The sequence below is a fragment of the Lithobates pipiens genome, unplaced genomic scaffold (assembly GCF_037356315.1).
Source record: "Lithobates pipiens isolate NorthernLeopardFrog02 unplaced genomic scaffold, aLitPip1_a1.2 Scaffold_19, whole genome shotgun sequence".
Lineage (NCBI taxonomy): Eukaryota > Metazoa > Chordata > Amphibia > Anura > Ranidae > Lithobates > Lithobates pipiens.
This window is the reverse complement of record NW_027507764.1, coordinates 366,319,427-366,340,856: the sequence shown is the minus strand read 5'-3', so window position 1 is coordinate 366,340,856 and position 21,430 is coordinate 366,319,427. Positions and strand designations below refer to the sequence as shown.

The 21,430-nt window shown below is 38.7% G+C and overlaps 1 protein-coding gene across 1 annotated transcript in view; it reads right to left on the bottom strand.

Moving 5' to 3' along the window:
• Positions 1-21,430, bottom strand: part of CDKAL1 (CDKAL1 threonylcarbamoyladenosine tRNA methylthiotransferase) — a 1,106,309-nt gene that overhangs the window by 95,400 nt on the left and 989,479 nt on the right. The window contains exons 14-15 of the mRNA XM_077493830.1: positions 19,186-19,269; positions 9,650-9,814 (exon numbers count right to left, since the gene is read on the bottom strand). Coding sequence (XP_077349956.1) covers positions 9,650-9,814; positions 19,186-19,269 — 249 coding nt within the window. The remainder of the gene's footprint in view (positions 1-9,649; positions 9,815-19,185; positions 19,270-21,430) is intronic.

Sequence of the window (21,430 nt, the reverse complement as noted above, 5' to 3'; positions counted from 1 at the left end):
CTGTTACCTTACAGCAGTAAGGTAACTATTCAATTTTTCCACGGGTGTCAGCGACGCTGAAGATCTGCTTTGTTGTATTTGCACTTAAAGGCACAGTGTCACTTTGAAGTCAAAGACAGCAATACACAGTGTTCCAGCGCAACACTCTGCACGTTTGCACTTTTCTTGCACATTGGACTAAGGATTTTAAAAGTCCAAATTCGCACTGGTTATTTTTTATCTAGTTAGATGATTTAAATGACTAGTTTTATGTTGCTTTTGAACTTTATTTGCTAATCTGCTCCATGTTTTTGTATATCAGTCACCATACGAATAATTCACGTATATGTTATACATTTTGCACAGTGATTTAATCACCTATAGTTGCACCTTGAATGTGGATATTTGGCAATATCACCTAATAATTGCTTCATATATTCATTTTTTGCACTATTGTTATGATTATGCTAGTTTGTTTTTTCTCCTTTTAATTATTCAATTTGCTTTGCACTTTACGTACTTCTGTGATATATATTAGGTGGTCAATCACAGCAGTTTCTCTAATATCACACTAAATATTTCAAATAAGAGCGCAACACCACCCCTTCCTCTCTTTTATATTTTTTTGGACGAGAGTTTGGTCCATACGGTGTATGCAGCACTTGTTTTGTCTTTATTTTTGATTCACAATTTCATTTTAGCGCAGGAGTACCCACTTTTACAAACTTACTGGGACAACCCCTACTCATATAGGTCTCTCTATACAGAGGAAGATTATTATTTATCAATTGTTTCCAGTATAAGAGCGTGGGAGAAGAGGGTTTCTTCCAATACAAAGCAATAGCTTTTCTCACATAAAATAATGTAGAATTAGCAAGCACTCACTCCGATACTGTAGGAAGAATAGCCTCCACCAGACTCAGCAAACATACAGACATTGAAACCGGCAAGGAAGCAGAGGTAATAGAGTTTAACAGATCTACCACTTCTTCCCAAAAATTAGCTATATGTGGACAAGTCCAAAAGATGTGCAAGAAATCCCCCTGAACCGCTCCACACCGCGAACACTTAGAACACTCAGGATTTATCTTCCGAAGTCTAGATGGTGCAAGATAAGCTTCATGTATCAATTTGAATTGGATCATATGGTCTCGCAAAGACACCAAAGATAACAAAGGGAAATCCCACACACTCCTTCAGTCTTCCATGTCCAGATCTGGTATGTCTCGCACGCACACCTAGCTCTAAGACCTTCCAATGGCAATAAATAAATTGTATCCTTTTGAAGATTACAGACAGGAGGATACAGTGAAATATAACCAGGATACCTAGGAGCTGGGAAACTTCCAGAGGGCTACACAGTGGCAAAAACTGTCAATGTCTCATACCCCTGTTGGGGAAGTACATTCTGGGAGCCACGTATGCTGTGTTCACCCTTCAAGAGGAAATAAAGCAGCAGGGGGTTTCTTCCTTCACCAGCACAAATCACTTTCACTTTTTTTTTTTATTATCATTGGGACTATGAACTTTATCATTTGTTTTTTTATAATAATATTGGAACATGGTTATTCACGTTGGAGACACAATTTTGCACTTGCACTTTTTTCTTATGCATTATTTTTGTGTAGTTTTATGTTTTTTCTGCATTTTTTTATATTTATATATATATTTTTTTATGTATGAGCTTTAACATATGAATTTCATAAAATACACTAATTAATTGTATTAGGCACATCTTTATAAACTACATTACCAATTATTTTAAGATAATTTAAACGAACAATGCCACACCTACTTTCATTTTTTTCTCATTTGTATTTTTGTACCTACGTTTTCTACTCCTTTACTCTATTATATTCCTGGCCCATAAAATCCCAGAAGCACTCCTCTATTGTTTTTCTCTCTAATTTTGGCATGTGACCTGGTTTTAGTCTCTTTTTCTAGTAATAGTCTTCCGCTCGCCATAATAATTGATCCTATAAATAGAGAGGCTACCACCCTAGAACCTATATTAGAATTTGAAGCATGGATATTAGTATATAATCTTCACAAAATTCACATCAGTGGCTCTACCAGCCATGAACCCTGCCTGGTCTATATCAATAATGCTAGACATGATAGCTGTAATCGTTAAGGAATAAGTTGTCAAAATCTTGAAATCTACATTCAAGACAGCAATAAGACTATATGAGGCACAAGAGGATGGGTCTTTTGGGGGCTTATACATTAAGATTATATGGGCCTGGCTCATTTAGGCAAGGCTCCCTCTTAACTAATTAGAGAAAAGTGTGGCCAATAGAGGAACAAGTAGATCTCCATGAGCCTTGTAGAATTCAATTGGAAGGCCGTCCAGTCTTGGTGACTTCCCAATGGCAAAAGGAACCAATGGTCAAAAGGGCTTCTTCCATTGTTATAAGACTTACTAATGTCTCTCTCTCTTTATCCAATAACCAAGCCAGAGCTACCGAATCCAGCCAAGCTGCTAAGTTGGCTGGAAATCAGGAGTCAACTGGGATGTATATAGTGTCTGATAGAATAGACAAAAGATCTCAAGAATTTTAGGCTGTGTAGAAACCATCTCTCCTGAGGGGATACATATTTCCAAAACCTGAATACCAGGCTGGTTACATTTAGCCATCATAGACATCAAATTACCATTACGATCCCCCTGCTCAAAAGACTTCCACTTTTTTTTTGTTATATAGATCCATCTTCATAACCTTAGCCATACACAAATGAAGGGCCCATTTGCCATGAAGTAGAGCTTTTGAAATTTGCATCTGAAGGATCTGTTTTTTCATCAACGGTGGCCTGCAAATGATCACTGTTTGCGCCTTGGGTCCTATTAACTGCTTTAATCGTGGATATATATTGTCCTCTGGTATAGGCCTTAAAAGCATCCCACATTACTGCTGGAGTGGAAGACCCCACATTAAGTTCCCAGTACTCTGGTAGAAGGGGCGGAATTTTGTAATCTATATTTACTGTCAACTAGAATATTTTTATGATGATCACTGTGGTAAAAAAAAAAAAAAAAAAAATTACAACCAGAAATGCCATCAATAGATCTAGGCAGATCTTGAGAAGTGCACAAAAGGGTTAAGCTGTTTGTTAGCATAAAGCTCTTGTTGAGTGTTTTATTTCTTCCTCAGTGAAGCACTACAAAAGACTGTGCCAAGACACCTCCAAGTATATGACTCTAGCTTTTGCCTTCACTTTTTGCCTTGAAATTAGCCGAGCCATTGAATGTATTTAATAGTGGCTGGGGATTTTCTGGTCTGGCAGTGAACAACATTGCAAAAACCATTAGACTTACTCTGCTGGCTGTTCAAAGTCTGAGCACTTGCTAGAATCATAATCCTGATAAATGAATACTGCCACTGAAAACAGAATATCAATTTTGTTAATTATTATTATTATACAGGATTTATATAACGCAAACAGTTTGCGCAGTGCTTTACAATATAAAGGGAGATAGTATAGTTACAATACAATAAAACACAAGAGGGTTAAGAAGGCCCTGCTCTTATATAAGTCTGCCTGCATAAATCAGGAAGAAGCTTGAGAGATGAAACATAAAAAAATTTGGAACACTTGAATAAATGACACAGATTCTATTTGTCCACTTTGCAAAATTAAGAATCGCACACTCGTATGATTAAGTTGTACCTACAGCTTAAAATGTATTTAGCAATTTTTATGGTGGAGTTTAAATTAATGGGATGACAAAGTGGCATCCACAAGACTGGGATCCTCAAACTCATTTCTGATCTGAACCCTTTTTAGCCACCGCTGACCTCCAACTCAATGCTAGCTACATAGCTGTCTCTGGCTTCTGTCCTACTGATGAAGAGCTATGGCTGGTCTTTTCTGCAATAAGAACTGTTTGCTGAAATTTTTTTACATTTTAGTTTTAGCCTTCACCTCTTTTTTGACAGTGTTCTAGTATAATGAAACCAGAAAGCGATCCCGTACATATTCAATCCATGGGTTCCATATGGCAAGAAATTTGCCGTGTGTGTCCATGAGCATGCAATACATTTTTAGGAAAAAAAATTTACATTTTTGATAAATTTGTATTGGATTTAATTGAGGAAGAGGGGTTCATTTTCAAAAGGTGCAAACCACAGGTTTTTGTCAAACTGAGTGTTGAATGATCGATAGGCTTCACATGGGGCAGGTCCACCAAATATGCATGCCAACTCTAAATGTATATAGCATCTAAAACGTTTGGAATGAAGTTAAAATGTTTGTTAAGCCGGCCATAGACTAAGCCATTTTCTTTCCTGATTCCGCTCAGCTGTTTATGTACTATGGCCAGACAGCAAGTTGTTAAACAACTGCTCTGCTACATTACCATTATCTCCCATAACAAAGCCAATTTCTCCTTGCTACTAGAACAAACCATAAAAATGAGTTCCACACAAAAAAATTCAACTTCTACTTATTTACTTCCTCCTCCCCTCCGATGACACATTTGGCACCTTTCAGGGGGGAGGGGGGAACTGGTACCTGTTTTTGACAGGTTCCTGTCCCCACTTCTGGAAGACTGCGCCGTCCCTCCGAAGTTCGCCAGTTTCCTTTAGTGGAGATGGTGGCAGCAGCTCCCAACAGCCAATCTGAAGATCGGCTGGCGTGCCAACATCACGGGCTCCCTGGAAAGGTAAGTGTCCATATAGTAAAAATCAGCAGCTACAGTATTTGTAGCTGCTGACTTATTTGTTTTTCCCCCAGGCTAGAACACCTCTTTAAATTAGCAAAGGACTTTTCAATAACCCTCTCCTTCCCTGGTATTACATGTATGTCCCGAACCAACTAAATCTGCTAAAGCAGTGTAGTGTGTATGTCCTAAACTGCCCACTAAGTAGCTAGTTAAATAGACATTTTGGTAAATAAAGTATCTTACTGTCACAACATACAGAAAATAATTATTGAATAAAATACAATCTACCCTTCCTATATGCAATTACAAAACTATATATATATATATATATATATATATATATATATATATATATATATATATATATATATTATATTTGATTTAGTAAACTGTTACCAATGCTAAAGTCAGGAATGAAAACCAGTGATGGAGGTGCACAGTGGCCTCTGGGTGACCCTTCTGCAGCATAAAACTCTCTTCTTCCACTGAAAAGATATGGCTTTAGTGTGCAGAGAAAGTAGTGTGTCTCCGTACAGATTTACTAGACACACTGCTCATTTCATCTAAGGTCTCAAGCATGGCTTCCCTTTTACTGTTTGCCAGAGCCTATAAAATCAAAGTCGCTGTGACATTTACAGCAATAAATGTAATGTTATCTGCTACTTCCCCCCTCTTATTGATAACATTTGTTTACCATGTATAGTAAAATATGAACATAAAAAATAAGTTTGTAGAACAATTGTAATTTTTACATGACTGAGCAACCTTTTCTCCATATGTTAAAACCATGGATACATTTTTTGTAGCCCAAACATTCAGTAAAGCAAGAGCATAAAATGATGCTTAGAAATGTGATACACATTTTCATTTCACACTTCATCAGTTTTTACAACCATGCCTCGGTGAAATGTAAGACCAGGCCTGGAATACTGCCACAATCACCAAGGCATAAATTGGAAAGCAAGTCACTAGAATATTCTCTTATTTTAATTAATTTTCTCGGCGCACTCTAAGAAATATGGAATTTTATGACAAAATGTATAAGGGTGTGGTGGACAGATCCTGCATACCATATGGTGTGCTGTGTTAAAGCTAACCTCTGGAGAAATTTCACAATTACCCTTGCAGTGGGTCTCCCCTCACATTGCTTGGTTTAAATACAATTTGTTTTTCAAGGGAACCATAAAAAGCAGATTTACCTTCCCCTCACTTCTTCACGCTTCCTTCTCTCTCCCAATGCCACTTCTCCTTAATGTTCCACTGGTAGCAAACACTCTGATGTCATTTTACACAGTGCAGGGCCTGAGTTATTGCAATGTAAGTGAAGATGCCCATCCAGAAGAGCAAAGTGAGGTATAACAAATAAAAATACTTTTTAATGGTATCCTAAATAAGTTCAAACATTTTACCCTAGCGGTCTGGGTAGGGGGAGCAGGGCACTGCAAGATTAGTTTTGAAATTTCCCTAGAGTTAAGCTTTAAAGGTCTACTTGTCATCTATACATGTAATGGAATAATTTTTATAGCTGGAATTAACACCCAGCAGAACACACTTTACCAATTAACATACAACCACTCCCAAAGAGGTTGGATTCAAGGGGTTTTATAAGCAACATAATAAAGTGTCCCCTATAGCAACCATTAATTTTTTCACTTTCAGACTTACAATTAAAAAAAATAAGTTGTTGCAGTTAAGAGATTTTCTTTTAAACAATTTTCGTATAACTGACCCTACTCATCCAATGCCCTTGAGCCTTCTGTAACTGTAATTTGGCGATTATATTTTTCTACTTCCATCAGGCCCTGCTAATATCACCCTGTAATATCACTGAGAAAAGTGAGTACAGTCCTTTCCGTAATAAAATAATTGGCTCTCGAGGAAAGAGCTTGGTACTGGGCTATGTGTTGAGCCTTATGATTAAACCCGGTGGGCGGGGTGAAATGCATCAAGGTGTGTGGTGGCGACATGTAGGCTGAGGCCCTTCCTTATGGTCTATTCCCCTGGGCTGATCAGGAGTAGCAGTGATCCTTTCCTCTTTAAAGTGGAAGTAAACTCCCCTATCGTTTTCAGCCAAGGAAGCTGTCATCTTTGCCTCTGTTTAATCTTCAACTGCTATGGTGCTGCACATGTGATTCATTATGACACCAGCCATTGGATGGTTTGATAGTTTGGCTGAGAGCACAGCCAATGTGCAGTTAGCATTCCCGGCATGCCTTTTTTTTTAACTGTTTAAATCCATGGGTTTACTTCCACTTTAAGCCTAGTACACAAGACTAGTTTTTTTTTTCCGGTCAACCCAGCAGGTTGAACAAAAAAAGAAGAAGAAAAAAATGACAACTCTGTTCAGAGCCACTGTACTAAAAATCCGATGTTAGTACAGCAATCTCCCCTGCTTTTCTATTGTGTTCTGACAGAAGGACGACCAGAACATTCCGGTCAGCACTCGGAGCCATTGGCTAAGAGTGCTGATCGGGAGCCAGTCGGCTGCTGGTATTCCAGCATGCTCATCCGGCAGAAGCCGGCTGAATGGCTGCCACACACACGGACCAAATGTCGGCTGGTTTTTATTGACATTTATCCCGTGTGTACTAAGCTTTACATTTACTATCCCTCTGGATTAGTATCAGGGTAAGCCTGGACTCCATGTTCTGGAACACAGGGATATACTTTAACCTCTACTGTGAGCAGTGTCAAAAGCAATAGAACAGGTAACTAACTCCTTCACTGTTTGTTATCATGTTTATTCATTTCTATTAGCTGAAAAAAAGAAACACATGGTAATAACAGCCTTCTTTTTGTTAAGAAGTTGAAAACAAATGATCACTATCCATACCAGTTTCGTCTTAATTAAAGCTTTCACCTATAAATCAGCTGCATGGTAATGCAGCATTCAAGAAATGGCTGCTTCATGCAGTACACAAATAACTTAGAGAATGTGTCCATAAGGACCAATAAGGACTTATTTTTGAAGATGTGTTCTCTATTGCTGTCATTGTAATCTTTCACTACCTGGCAAGAGTCTGTCCTGGAGGATGCATGTACAAATCAAGCGTCGGAACACCTTTTCTCTTTAATGGCAGAACTTTGCATTATGCAGCTGATTTATGATTTTTATGTGTTAGTTTCCATTCCGGATCAATATGCAGTTTACACGGTTGGCTGTAAAAAGCTGATGTTAGCCTCATTATTTACCTTTGGCCTCCTGAAAGATACTGTTGCTTGCCATGGGAAAATATTACCAAAAAAAAAACCCTTGCATCTTCATACCATGTAAATTATAAATGACTTTTCTCTGTGCATTTGGTTTAGTTTAATTTGTCCCACTGCTTCCAAGCTGATGCCAAAAGGTAAACATTGCAAAAGCACATCCTCAGGATTTAGACACTTGCACTGAGTACTGCAGCTTTTGTATGAGCACAGACTCATTTACACATATATAGACAGCACTGTAAACATCTGAAGTATAACCCTTCTTGCTCACCTTTAGAAAGTTTGAATAAAAAGAAAATCTCAATGCTATTCACACGCTCAATATGAAAAGCAAACCGGCATACGTTCTCCTCAGGGGAAAACACTATTGTTAAAACATAAAGCATATATTTCTTTCTGCAAAGAAACTCATGGCTGGAGCTTGCACTGCTGAAGGATTTTCTCTTGGAGCATCCTCTAAGTCATACAAATTTACAATACAAGTTATTTCTGAAATTGGCTAAAATTTACTGGAACACATCCAGGCATTCCTCCAGCTCAAGTGCTTTTGCAAAACTATAGGGGTAGCAGAAAGTTTAATTGAAACTGGAACTTGAAACCTGAGCTTACAAGATTTATATATAAATGTAATCTAAACACTGAACCGGCCCGATTGGTTACTGCCAACACATTTCAGAGTTCAAATGTCAAACACACACTTAAGGACTGGAGATTACCTGTCCTATGTAAACATATACTGTATATACTTTGTATATAGAAGTATTTTTTGTAGTCGTGTGTTATACCGTGTTAGCCTTTCATGAATGCAGAAAGTTTGAAGTTTGGGCGATACCCTTTATTAACTAAAGTTATTAATTATGCAAGTATTCGGCATAACTTCAATCCCTTCTTTTAAAATTTTTTTATAAAGTCTGAAGAAATTATGGAAGTTATCCAAGAGCTTGCATCAATAAAGTTATCCAACAAAAAGTATCACATAAGGCTCCTGCATACAAGGCGGCTCAGCCCGTTCAGTGCAACTGCAGCCATATTTCCTCTGCCCATGCAGCACAAGCACAGGGTACAGCCTGCCCCTGACATGCGTGTATGGGGCGGTGCTGTCCTAACCAAGAGTAGTGCATATAGGCGTATGCTACAAAAGAAAACTATCTCCTTTTTTTGCGTACAACTGCAATTGAAATATTTGTGAATAAACTAAAAAAAGAAAAACAAACACTTAGAACGCCAATAAACAGTTACATGAGAAGCTGACTAAAGTGAGGTAAACATGACATGATAATCTTTATTTTACCAGTCTCTGTGCCAAGTTTCGCACGGAGCTGTCCATGTTCCCTCAGCCTTCATCAGATCAAAAAACACCACCATTCTGTTTACTCAGGATTTTACAGACATGGGGCTTAATTTACTAAAGTAAAACCTTTTCCCTAAGCAAAGGCAATGTTCAATATGCCTTTACCATAGTGTATAATTTGAAACCATGTCTACTTTAATTGTCAAATTCCGCTGCACATGATGTAGTTTCCAAAGTGAAGCAAATAGTTCAGCACAATAAGCTCAAAGCGGGTTTGGGATTTCAAAGCAGTACAGGCAATATGTGGTCAGCCCAAACAGGAGGTTAGGACGACACTGGATTTCTGGCAGATCAACAGGTAATTTTTTTTCACTTGGTGTTCTTTAAGATAGAAAACTCATTTTAATTTACAATTCAATTTGTGTTTAGCTTTCTGTACTGGAGACAGACATAACCTGTACAAAAGTACATCATTTCCAAATAAATATAAAAAATTATAAACTTACCTGAGGTAGACCGGAAACTTCTCCTTTCTCTAGCGGCTTGGTGATGGAGGGGGTATACATCTTTGACTCTGACAAAGGTTTCGCCTTCATGTAATGCTTTCCTGTTTCATATATATCTACTTCAACCATCTTCCCCATAAAGGCTGGATCTTTAGGAATAAGGACCTTAAAAAAAAAAAAAAAAAATCATAAAAAAATAAAGCAGGAAAGATATCTAAATATGGAAAAAGCTTAACGTGAAACTGTTACTAGAAAAACGGCACTGGTTATTTCACTTACAGAGCAGGGGACACTTTTTTCTAGCTCCACTTCCTGGTAACAAAAATCCCACATATGCCCAGTCTCGAAATGTTAATATCTTTCAATTCCACTTAAACAGCAAGAGCAAAAGCCAGTAAGGCTTTGACAATGTAATTTATCAGAGACCTTGTGGTTTTGCGAATAAAGAGTCTGTGAGCTGACAAAAGGTGCAAACTACTTTCTGTAGATAACATGGAATCTCATAGGAGCTGCTCTACAGTCAGTATAGATGCTGTAATGTCAGGTTAACACACTCAATGAGATGCTGCGGATGAAAGGAACTGTGTGCAGGCACCGCAGAGAATCTGCATTATTATTTACGGATGCCTGCTGCTATGCTGCATTTTACCTTGAAAAAATTGTACATCTAGTATATTATTGGACCAGAGCCTGGATTTAAGCTGCTTTTTTTTTTTAATTACAATTCCACTTTAATAACTACCCCATGTTAGTTTAAAACCATTGGCAATGTCTGGCTTATGCAACAGTGCAGGTGGAAAGGTCCATGGAACTGGTGAGGATATACATTTGTGTAAAAGTGGACCAAGTAACTGCAATTGCAGAGTTAGGTTTGTAATAATTATTTTTCTGCACCTTTATGTGTCAGCAATTGTCAAAGAAACATATAAATTAATAACTACCCCAGTCGTATCTGGCTGAGAAACAACAACATGGGCTATCTTATAGCACTGAATGGATCTCTGGTAATGCCCCTTTTAGGCAGCATTAAGTGCAAGCCCTATTCTACTGATGTCCCTTACAGATGTACATCTAGAGTCGAATGAGCAAGCTAGAATAGACAAAAATCTACACAAGCGTATCTGTCACGGTAGCTATACAGAGCTGTAGGGCTATGTGAATAACACTAATAGTTAAACAAAATTACAACTTGGTAAAATTATTTAATACGCTTTAAGAACTGCTACACAGCCATTTTTGGGGGGTGTGGAGCGGGTACCTAGTTTTGACAGGTACTCACTCCCACGCCTAGTTGATCTGAGGGGAAGTTGTCCTCTCCCCTTCCCTCTCTGCAGTCTTCGGGGACACATCCCAGATCCCAGATGACTGCCTGACCAATCAGCAAGTGCAGCGTGACTCGAGAATGCACAGTTTGGACCCAGCTGTGAAGCTGCAAGCTTTCACAGCTGAGTGCCCACCAGTTGAAATGCTGGCAGAGAGGGGAGAGAAGCGACCACATCAATGGATCCTGGGACAGGTATGTGTTTATTAAAAGTCAGGAGCTACACCTTTTGTAGCTTCTGACTTTTAATAAACAAAAAACTACTGGCGCTCCTCTTTAACTGTTCTGCCTTAACACAACTCCAAGAATGCACTAACAGCAATTGTAGCTCAATGAAACAATAAAACATGTATTTAAATGTAAAAAAAAAGTGCCGATCAGAGCTGCAGTTTGATGATTTTGTACATCTCTTGGGGAGTCTAATAACGTTCAGGGTCACCACCACCTGTTGTATTCTCCATTATTTAAAACATATAAACATCCAAAAGGGAGAATAAGCCACTAGAGAAAATAGATTAGCCAATGCAACCTAGCTGTCTCGCAGATTACCACCTAAATAGATATACACCCAGGGAGGGGATTGTTTTCAATGGGACACCTGCTTATAGGATTGCATTTTGAAAAAGGGCAATTAAGCTCAATCACTGTGTAGCACTGCAAAGTAGGAAAAAAATAAACGCTACATAATGACCGAAATAGGACTGCCCTAATATACATTTAAAATTATCAATACACTGATACAGTTTTTTTTTTAAAGGAAACTTGTAATGAAAGAAATACAGAGGCTGGCATGACTGAGCTCCTTCTATAAAGTCAAGTTTCCCAGATGTTATACTTATCCTCTGGGTGCAAGACTTTGAGTCACTGACACCTAGCAAACATACAGCAAATGTGGTCAGTAGCCTTGTATTCTGTTCCTGATCAGTGACTTATAAAGTAAAAAAACAAAAAAACAAAACAAAAAAAAAACACATCGTTTCATCCTGACAATAAGGCAACTAATATTTTCAGAACAATACTGAATAAAGTTGATGGGATGTATATATTTCTATGATACCAAGTTCACTTTAACCACTTCCCGTCTGGCCTATAGCAAAATAGCGGCTGTGCAGTGGTTCTGTTATCCTGACTGGGCGTCATATGATGATAACATACTGGCGCACGCCTGCAGCCTGGCGATCTTTGGTGCTGTGTGTCACTCTGACACACCGCATCTCCGATTGTGGGACAAAGCCTCTGGCGGAGGCTTCTTACCACATGATCAGCTGTGACCAATCACAGCTGATCACAGCATGAACCAGGAAGTGCCAGTAAGCGGCTTTCCTCGGTTTGCACTGACAGGAAGAGCCGATCGGCAGCTCTCTCTGTTGGGGGGGGGGGATGCGCTGATAATCAGACATTGATTATCTGCGTAGCCCCCATGAGAGGTGCCCATCAGCTGAAAATCAGTGCCCATCAGCTGCCTGTCTGTGTCCCATCAGTAACACCTGTCAGTGCCCAAAGTGCTAGTGCCCATAAATGTGCCAATCGGTGCCCCATCAGTAATGTCTGTCAGTAGCTCCTCATAAGTACATCCTATCCTGTGCCATCTCTCAGTGCCACCTATCAGTGCCCAAGAGTGCCACATATCAGTGTAGCCTATCAGTGCCTATCAGTGCCCATAAGTGCTGCATATCAGTGCCCATCAATTCTATACATTAGTGCCCCTTCATCAGTGCAGCCTCATCAGTGACCATCAGTGAAAGAGGAAACAAAGTTTTATAACAGAAACAAAGACAAACTTTTTTTTATTAAATAATGTAGGTCTTTTTTTAGTTTGTTTAGCAAAAAATAAAAACGGCAGAGGTGATCAAATACCACCAAAAGAAAGTTCTACTTGTGGGAAGAAAATTATAACAATTTAGTTTGTACAGTGTATTTTCATTCAAATTGTGACAGCACTGAAAGTTGAAAATTGTCCTGGACAGGAAGGGGGGAAAGTGCCTGGTATTGAAGTGGTTAAAATATTTGACACACACTGATAAAACTAGCTAAGCTGTTTTAAGTGTAAAACATCCCAAGAATATTGAAAGATCTATACATTCCTTTTAAACTATACCTAACCCTAAACTTAATGTGGACATACCTGTTAAAGGGCAATTATTGCACATTAATGCAACTAGCTATTACTATACTCCTACAATTACAACATAGTGCCAACACTGCAAGCTTTACTTCACAATTTTGTGACTGTAGCACAGGGAATGGAATATACCAAAATGGGACTACCAGAGTCTTGCCTCCTTGTTATCATGGTTATTATTATTTATTTTTTTATTACAGAAATCACATGGATGCCTTGTCCTTCTCACTGTTCCTTGATTGCACCATTTGGGGACTTCCATGGAATCCAGTTGTCTAGAAGAGTGGTTCTCAACCTCAATCCTCAAGTACTACCAACAGGCCATGTTTGCAGGTTTTCCTTCATCTTGCACAGGTGCTTTAAATCCGAGTCAATGGCTTGGTATTTTGGACAGCTAACTTATCAAAGATAAACTCCCAAACCATGGGGTGTTGGGGTTACTTGAGGACAGTGATTGGGAACCACTGGTCTAGAATGCCCATTCTACTGAAACTCACAAGAGAAGAACAGCTTATGTAGCCTTGCAACAGAGGCAACTCGTGTCAGATATACTGAGGGGAGTTCTCACTGAGATGCAATCACAGCTTTTTAAAAATTACACAATAAATATGAACTAAATCAGCACTGTGTGTCTCCGATTGCCAAACCTTAAAACTATATATAAACTGTCACTTGATCAAGAAAACATTGCCAGTGCTTATAACAGGATCTAAACGGAAAGGCTGAGCACATTGTCACTCTCTGGTCAGAGTAGTAGGGCCCCAATGTTGATCTGTTGTAAAAGGACCCATATAAGCATAATGTGGAGATGGGGGCAATGTGGGAAATACTATAGATGATATGAAGGGAATGCGATATTAACAACTTCCAGAACAGCTGCCACAGTTTTACTGTGGCAGGTTGGCTAGGCGTTACCTTACATCGTTTCGCCTTTTGGCCACTAGGTGATGACCGCTGGGCACCTGCGATCGCTCGTGACACACAGATCTTGGCTCTTTTAGGGGAGAGTAGACAGATCGTGTGTTAATACAAAGTATGAACACCAATCTTGCTCTTCCCCTACAGTTCGAACACACCTAGGGAACACAGTTAACACCTTGATCAACCCCTAGTGTTAACCCCTTCCCTACCAGTGACATTTATACAGTAATCAGTGCATTTTTATAGCAATGGTCCCAAAAATGTGTCAAAAGTGTCCAATTTGTCTGTCGCAATATCACAGTCCTGATGAAAATCAGATCACCACCATTACTAGTAAAAAAATAATAATAATAATAAAAATGGCATAATTCTATACCCTTTTTTGTAGACGCTATAACTTTTACGCAAACCAATCAATATACGCTTATTGTCATTTTGTTTACCAAAAATATGTAGAAGACTACATATTGGCCTAAACGGAGGGAAAATATTGTTTTTTAAAAATGTGAGATATTTATTATAGCAAAAAGTAAAAGATAGCGTTTTTTTCAAAATTGTCGTCTTATTAGGTTTATAGCACAAAAAATATAAAATGCAGAGGTGAGCAAATACCACCAAAAGAAAGCTCTATTTCTGGGGGAAAAATATTATAGCAATTTTGTTTGGGTACAGTGGCGCAAGACCGTGCAATTGTCAGTTAAAGCGACACAGTGCCGTATAGCAAAAAATGGCCTGGTCATTGAGCTTGATCTTCCGGGGCTGAAGTGGTTAAAGAGCCTCCATTGATGCATTCAGGCAAAATTTTCACACTAAAATGATGAAGGTGTATACCAAAAGGTGGTTCTTACATCAGCAATACAGTAAAAACAACAAAAAAATATATATAGTGTGGCTGCCCCTTAAAGTGTATTGAACACACGTGCATAACCTAAGAGTGTTACTAAAAAAAGTGGCGCTACACAATAATTAATTTAGCATATATCAAAAGTCAAGTCCATATAAAAACTGAAAAAGCCTGTGATAAACTAGAATAAAAAAAGAGGGAAATATGCTGACAAGATATAGTTTGCAGACTACAAAGGAGCAAGCTGGTTTGGTGGCATGAGAATGGATAAGCAGACATTTTCTGTTGCATTAGAAGAAAAGACTGAGCTATAATAATTTTTTTGCATGCTGTAACCCAAAGCTGTTTAAAAAAAAAAAAAAAAAAAAAAAGTATTTTGAACATGTGACCAGGCACAGGCACAGATCTATGGGTGTCTCTAGACGCGGATGCACCCATCGCTAACATTGCCGCCAATGGGACTATTTAAACTGCAGAAGCTGTACTGCCTACCCAGCCCAGGATCTGCTGTTTCTGCTGCCATCTGCTGTTCTTCCGCCCCAATTCTGGTGAATCATTTCTTAAGCAGATAGTTACAAGGCTTTAAGATTGACAAAAGTAAACTTGTAATCCGCCCATCTGTTGATATTGCCTTGTGAAATCGAACTTGAACTCAAGAACAGTATCCTGCATCCCACAGTGCCCATCCAGATGTAATAAAATAGGCTTCATGTACACGGGATGTTTTAAAACCTCTCCTGAACAATTTAACTTGATAGATAGTAACCAATGTTTAAAAACATTCGTTTTGCCACGTTTACATGCCATGTTTAGCATTTGCGTTTAGAAGTTTTCTTTTTCAAATAGTCCAAAATATATTTCCATTATAAACGCCCGTGAACAAAATGTATCTAAAACACGAGTTACTGCGTTTACAAGCTGTTACAGGCATTTGGCGTTTAAAATGCCTCTGAACCTCCATCCTGAACGCATTATTTTTGCTTTCCAAATGCTTCTAAATTCAACTGCCGAGTTCAGGGGCAGCTGAAAAAACACAAAACGCCCAACTGCTCCTAATGGTCCGTTTACCTGCAGTAGTCTACATGAGGCCAAAGTATGAAGACAAATGTATCACAATGGTTTCTTGGGCTTATGCAAATTTTTACTTTTATTTCAGTTCACAGATAGGTTTGCAACATTCTTTACGTTAACAACTGTTTATTGAATTAGCAAGCACTGATTTTACTATAGAAATGTATTTTCCAGTTGTATTTTAAGCCTACAGTAAGGCTAAGAGGGATTTTTTTTTTATCTTTAGGCATAGGAGGCATGTGCCTATAAGTGACACCCGGGCAGGGGTGCTAGACAAAATGTTAGTTTCATCATAAACCGAACAAACTGTAGAATAAAATTGACACATATCTATAATAACACTATGGGGTTGATTTTCTAAACTGGAGAGTACAAAATCTGGTGCAGCTGTGCATGGTACCCAATCAGCTTCTAACCTAAGCGTGTTCAATTACGTTTTGACAAAAAAAACTTGGAAGCCGATTGGTTTTTACGCAGAGCTGCACCTGATTTTGCACTCTCCAGTTTTATGTATTTTAAAACTTTTTTTTTTTTTTTTTAAACCAAAGTCTGGTTTCTTCTATACATAGTTACATAGTAGGCGAGGTTGAAAAAAGAAAAAAGCCCAACCTATGTGTGCGATTATATGTCAGTATTACATTGTATATCCCTGTATGTTGCGGTCATTCAAGTGCTTATCTAATAGTTTTTTTTAAACTATCGATTTGCCACGTGTCTTGTTAAACTCCCTTCTGCGAATACAGTATTCATTATCTTAAAGTGGAACTTTACCCATACCAGCTTGAAAAAAATAGTGTTCGTTAGCTAGGAACATACATTCCACATTATTAATAATGCTACCAAAATTGGTATGTGCTGTAAATAGCCTCCAGCATTTTGTTCCGTTTTTGCTTGCTGGAGGCTGACATTTTTCTGAAGCCCAGAACCCTTGAATCTTTAGGCTGTCAGCAGATCGGCCTCTACAAATTTGGCACAGTGCATAAAAATAAAGAGGAAATTAGCATGTGTAAATCAGGTTGAGACAAAGTATTACTGGACTTTAAACAGTATAGACACTTATTTTTAATGTTTTAGATTGCTAAACCTACTAAAGGGGCCAGCCTGAAGTGATCTAGCAGGACATCATTTTATGAATAAAGTTTCACTTTAAGTAATGACACAATTACCAGTGAAACAAAAGGCCCACAATTAAAATGTAAATAAGTTCCGGTCCATGAGGGGTTCACAGGTGTGCCAACTGAAGTGGTTATATCTTTGGATCAACTGTTATATTCAAATAGTTCGTTTATTTCTGCATACTATGATTGAGAAAAAAAAAAAAAAGTATTAAAGCAGCAGAATGGGGCGTGGCTTGAGATGTGGCATCTTTAAGGTTAGGGCTTAAGGTGATAGATATTCTGTGCCTATAGGCTGCCCAGCTATAAACAAATACTAACTGTATGACATGAAACAGGTGGCAGAGATTTGACAGAATGTCAAGAAGCCAGAGGAATGGTTGAGAATCGCAGTGAAAGACCCCATACTATGCTTAAATCTGAATTCCAACTTTTTTTTCACTAGAACTGGAATGATTAATCCCTGTATAGATTATACCTCTGTACCATGTTGCTCTGTTGTCTGAAGATCCCCTGATATTGTGGGTTTAGTTGTGGCTTCGTACCATGTGTCCTTCCACAGCCACTTCCTGCAGGAGCTTCCTGCAATACTCCCCTTTGTAGTCTTTCAGACTGTGCAAATGATGCAACTTCCTTCACAGCTCCGATGGTGGGTGGGATGGAATACATCCTAATTAGCATTCAATCCAGCCCCGTCACCCCTTCAGGAAGAGTACAAACGTAACCAAGTCCCGCCTCAAAGATCACAGCATTATTCAAGGAGGAAACACCCTCATAGCCCTTGTACACACGGTCGGAGATTCCGACGGAATGTGTCCTATCGGACCGTTTTGTCGGATGTTCCGACTGTGTGTGGTCTCCATCGGACTGTTTCCGTTGGAATATCCGACGGACCAACTTTTCCAACTTGCCGGTAAAATTTTCCGACAAAATGCTCCGATCAGACATACTCTGATCATGTGTAGCCTACTCCGACGGACAAAGTGGCATGCATGCTCAGATCAAATTCCTAGACCAAAGCTATTGGCTACTAGCCTGAACGTAGTCCCATTGTAACGAAATAACGTCATCACGTTATGTACAATTGGATTTTCCGACAACTTTGTCCGACCGTGTGTATGCAACATCACTTCCAGAATGAATCCGTCGGAATTACTCAGACGGATTTGGTTGTTGGAATCTCCGACCGTGTGTACAAGGGCATACACAGCATGTTCTGAAAGCATTCCAGTGGATGTTTGCAAGAAAAACAAAGTACTAGCCATATGCCTACTAAGGGCTGCTTCATACTTGCTAGTGCTAACAAGTGCCCATGCCGCTTGTGTTTTTACAATGCAAGGCATAGTTTTTCCCTTTTAACTTTAGTAAAATGTTACAAAATGACAAATAATTCACTTTTATGAACGCAGTTGTGAAGCAGATAAAAGCAGAAATGCGTCAGTTTTCCAAACAGCAATTCCCTGCAGCTGCCTCCTGCATTCTATCATGAACTTGGCACATAGAAAACAGTTGTTTTCTCTGCAAAAGTGGGGAGAAGCCTTAAATCAGGAATTTAAAAAACTCTGATTTAGCCACTTGGTCACCAATCCTGAGGAAGGATGTGCTTGAACTGGAGAGTCTAGGAAAAGGCAACAAGGCTAATAAAAAGGGCTAGATGACCTCAGTTATGAGAAATGACTCCAAACATATTCTTCTTGGAGAGCAGATGCATAGGAGGGGATATGATTGCAATACACACATTTTTGAACAGTAACTTCAGCATTTTACCCTAAGGCCTCTAAAAAGACATGCGGCTGCACAACAAATTTAGATGAGAAGGGGTTCAATCTCTAACTGTGTAAGGGGTTCTTTATGGTTAGTGTGTTCAGAATTTGGAACTTTCTTCCACAGATAATGTCAGTGGGGACTGTGAATAAATTTAAAAAATACATGTTAGACTTTTTTTTGCAAGCACATTGTACAGGCATATGGAAAATAGTAGTCACACAAAAACACGTTAAATGGACGTGTTTATTCAACTTTACCAAGTATGCAACTATGAAAAGAAGATCATCTGCAGTAGGACACAAGGAACCAGCTGCTCATGACAAGTGTATGGCCAATATGCAGTAAAAGAGCTGTAATATAAGTGTTGAAACTTACCTGTTCATAAAAACAATTGTGGGCCACATAGTACTGGTGATCAAATGATTCTTCTGTAACTAAAACTTGCTGCTTTTCACCCACCTGTAGAAAATGCATAAGGTATATTAATCACAATGGAATAAAGTATAATTATTACATAAGTAATAGGGTTGGGTAACTATATTAGACTTTATATATATAAAATTATTTTTTTTGATTGCAAAAACTATTCCCATGCGATCGGATTCTGCTGCGGACCAAAAAAAGGGTCCTGTGCGAGTTTGGTCTGAATGCGATGTAAATTCAGCCATACTATTTGTATTGCTGAAATTGCATCGCACAGAGATTGCATGCGATTTGCACTGCAGTGCGGTGTGAATTGCATCCAATGTTGGACATCACACCAGTGGGAACCAGCCTTTAAATCAAATCTGTAAGACAAACATGGGTTATATCAGGGGTTTTACTCGATTCTTAAAACAATACATTTAAGATCTATTTCAGTCATATTGGCTTGGATACTTCACTACACAAAGACAAGTGTGTCACAAACTTACTATTACATTTACAGGTGCTACAGATATACATTTTTCAACCTTGAACTACTGTAAGTTAGTCATTAATAAATCTGAGTATTTTAAACCATAACATATAAGATCAAGTTATTACAGTGTTATAGAATAGGAGAGTGACATATTGCATGCACTGTCTGAGCACGTACGAAAGTCTTCAATAAAAGCATGCAATACCTTTTACTGTGCCTGGAGAAAATAATGTTTCATATGAGGGAATATAACACAACACATGGTCCGTGACCTTCGAATTCACAACCGGTGTGCATTTCACCGACTAATTTTTATATAAAACGTTATACAGTAAGGTTAACCTGCTTTTAAACCACTTCAATACAGGGCACTTATACACCTTCCCGCCCAGATCAATTTTTAGCTTTCAGTGCTATCACATTTTGAATGGGGTCATGTGACGCTGTACTCAAGCAAAATTTTATAATTTTTCCCCCCCCACAAATAGAGCTTTCTTTTGGTGGTATTTGATCACCACTGGGGTTTTTATTTTTTTGCGCTAAAAAAAAACAAAAAAAAAAAAAAAAAGTGTTTCATATTTACAAAGTTTTGTAACAGAAACAAAGTTTTCTCTTTCACTGATGGACACTGATGAGAAGGCAATTATATACAGCACTGATCAGCAGCAGCGATAGGCAGCACTGGCAGGCATCACTGATTGGCACAGAGTACCATCCCTAATGGGAATGGATTGACATCCCTGGTTTGGCATCCCTGGTGGCCATCCTCCGGGGGAGGGCTATACTGATAATTACTCAGTGCAGACCCCCCTGTCAGGAGAGCAGCGGATCGGCTCTTTACCTCGATCAGAGATGTGGTATGTCAGACTAATACATTACGCCTATTACGGCTTATCTTGCTGGACGTCATATGACGCCCAGTCAGGATAACAGAACCACTTTCCGGCTGTTATTTTGCTATATGTCGGGCGGGAAGTGGTTAAGGAAGGGGGTGTATAGATTAAATCAAAAGTATTACAATCCATCTAGAAAAAAATAAAAATTTAAGAAAATGCATTCATAGAGAAAACTTTTTTTTTGGAGTCCCTTTTTGTTGCAGTCTGTTCCTATTGGGAGATTCACCCCTCTATTCATCCTGGTGACCTTTGTCACCGAGAAAGGCAGTTAATAAAAATAAATTAAAAAAAGTTAGAGTTGTTATGATCTTCTAATGTAGACCCCTGTTCCAGGTATAACCGTCTAAGAGGAGAAATCCCCTCACTTTGGGAGACTTCTTATTGCATCTCTAGGACAGGATGTAAAGGGGAAGTTAATCCAATGGTATAGAGACAGCAAAACTAGAGGTCGACCGATATATAGGCCGATATTTGCCATTTTTTAATTAATCGGCATCGGCCGATTGAGCTGATAAAAAGGCTGATTTAGAACTACAGCGCGACTTGGAAATGACTTCTGTAATAGAAGTCAGTGTAAGTTGCCTGAGTTTTTTCATAGAAGGGACTTGTTTCCTCTCTGGGCAGTCTGCCAAGAAAGGAGTAAAGAGATACAACGTTTACACTTGAATGAATAAACTCAACTCAGTGTGTAGAGTTCTCAGTTTAACCATTTAAAGACTAAATCTTTTCTGACACTTGTTGCTTACAAGTAAAAGTCCTGTATTTTCTGCCAGAAAATCCCTTAGAGCCCCCAAAAAAGTATATATATATATTTTAGCAGAGA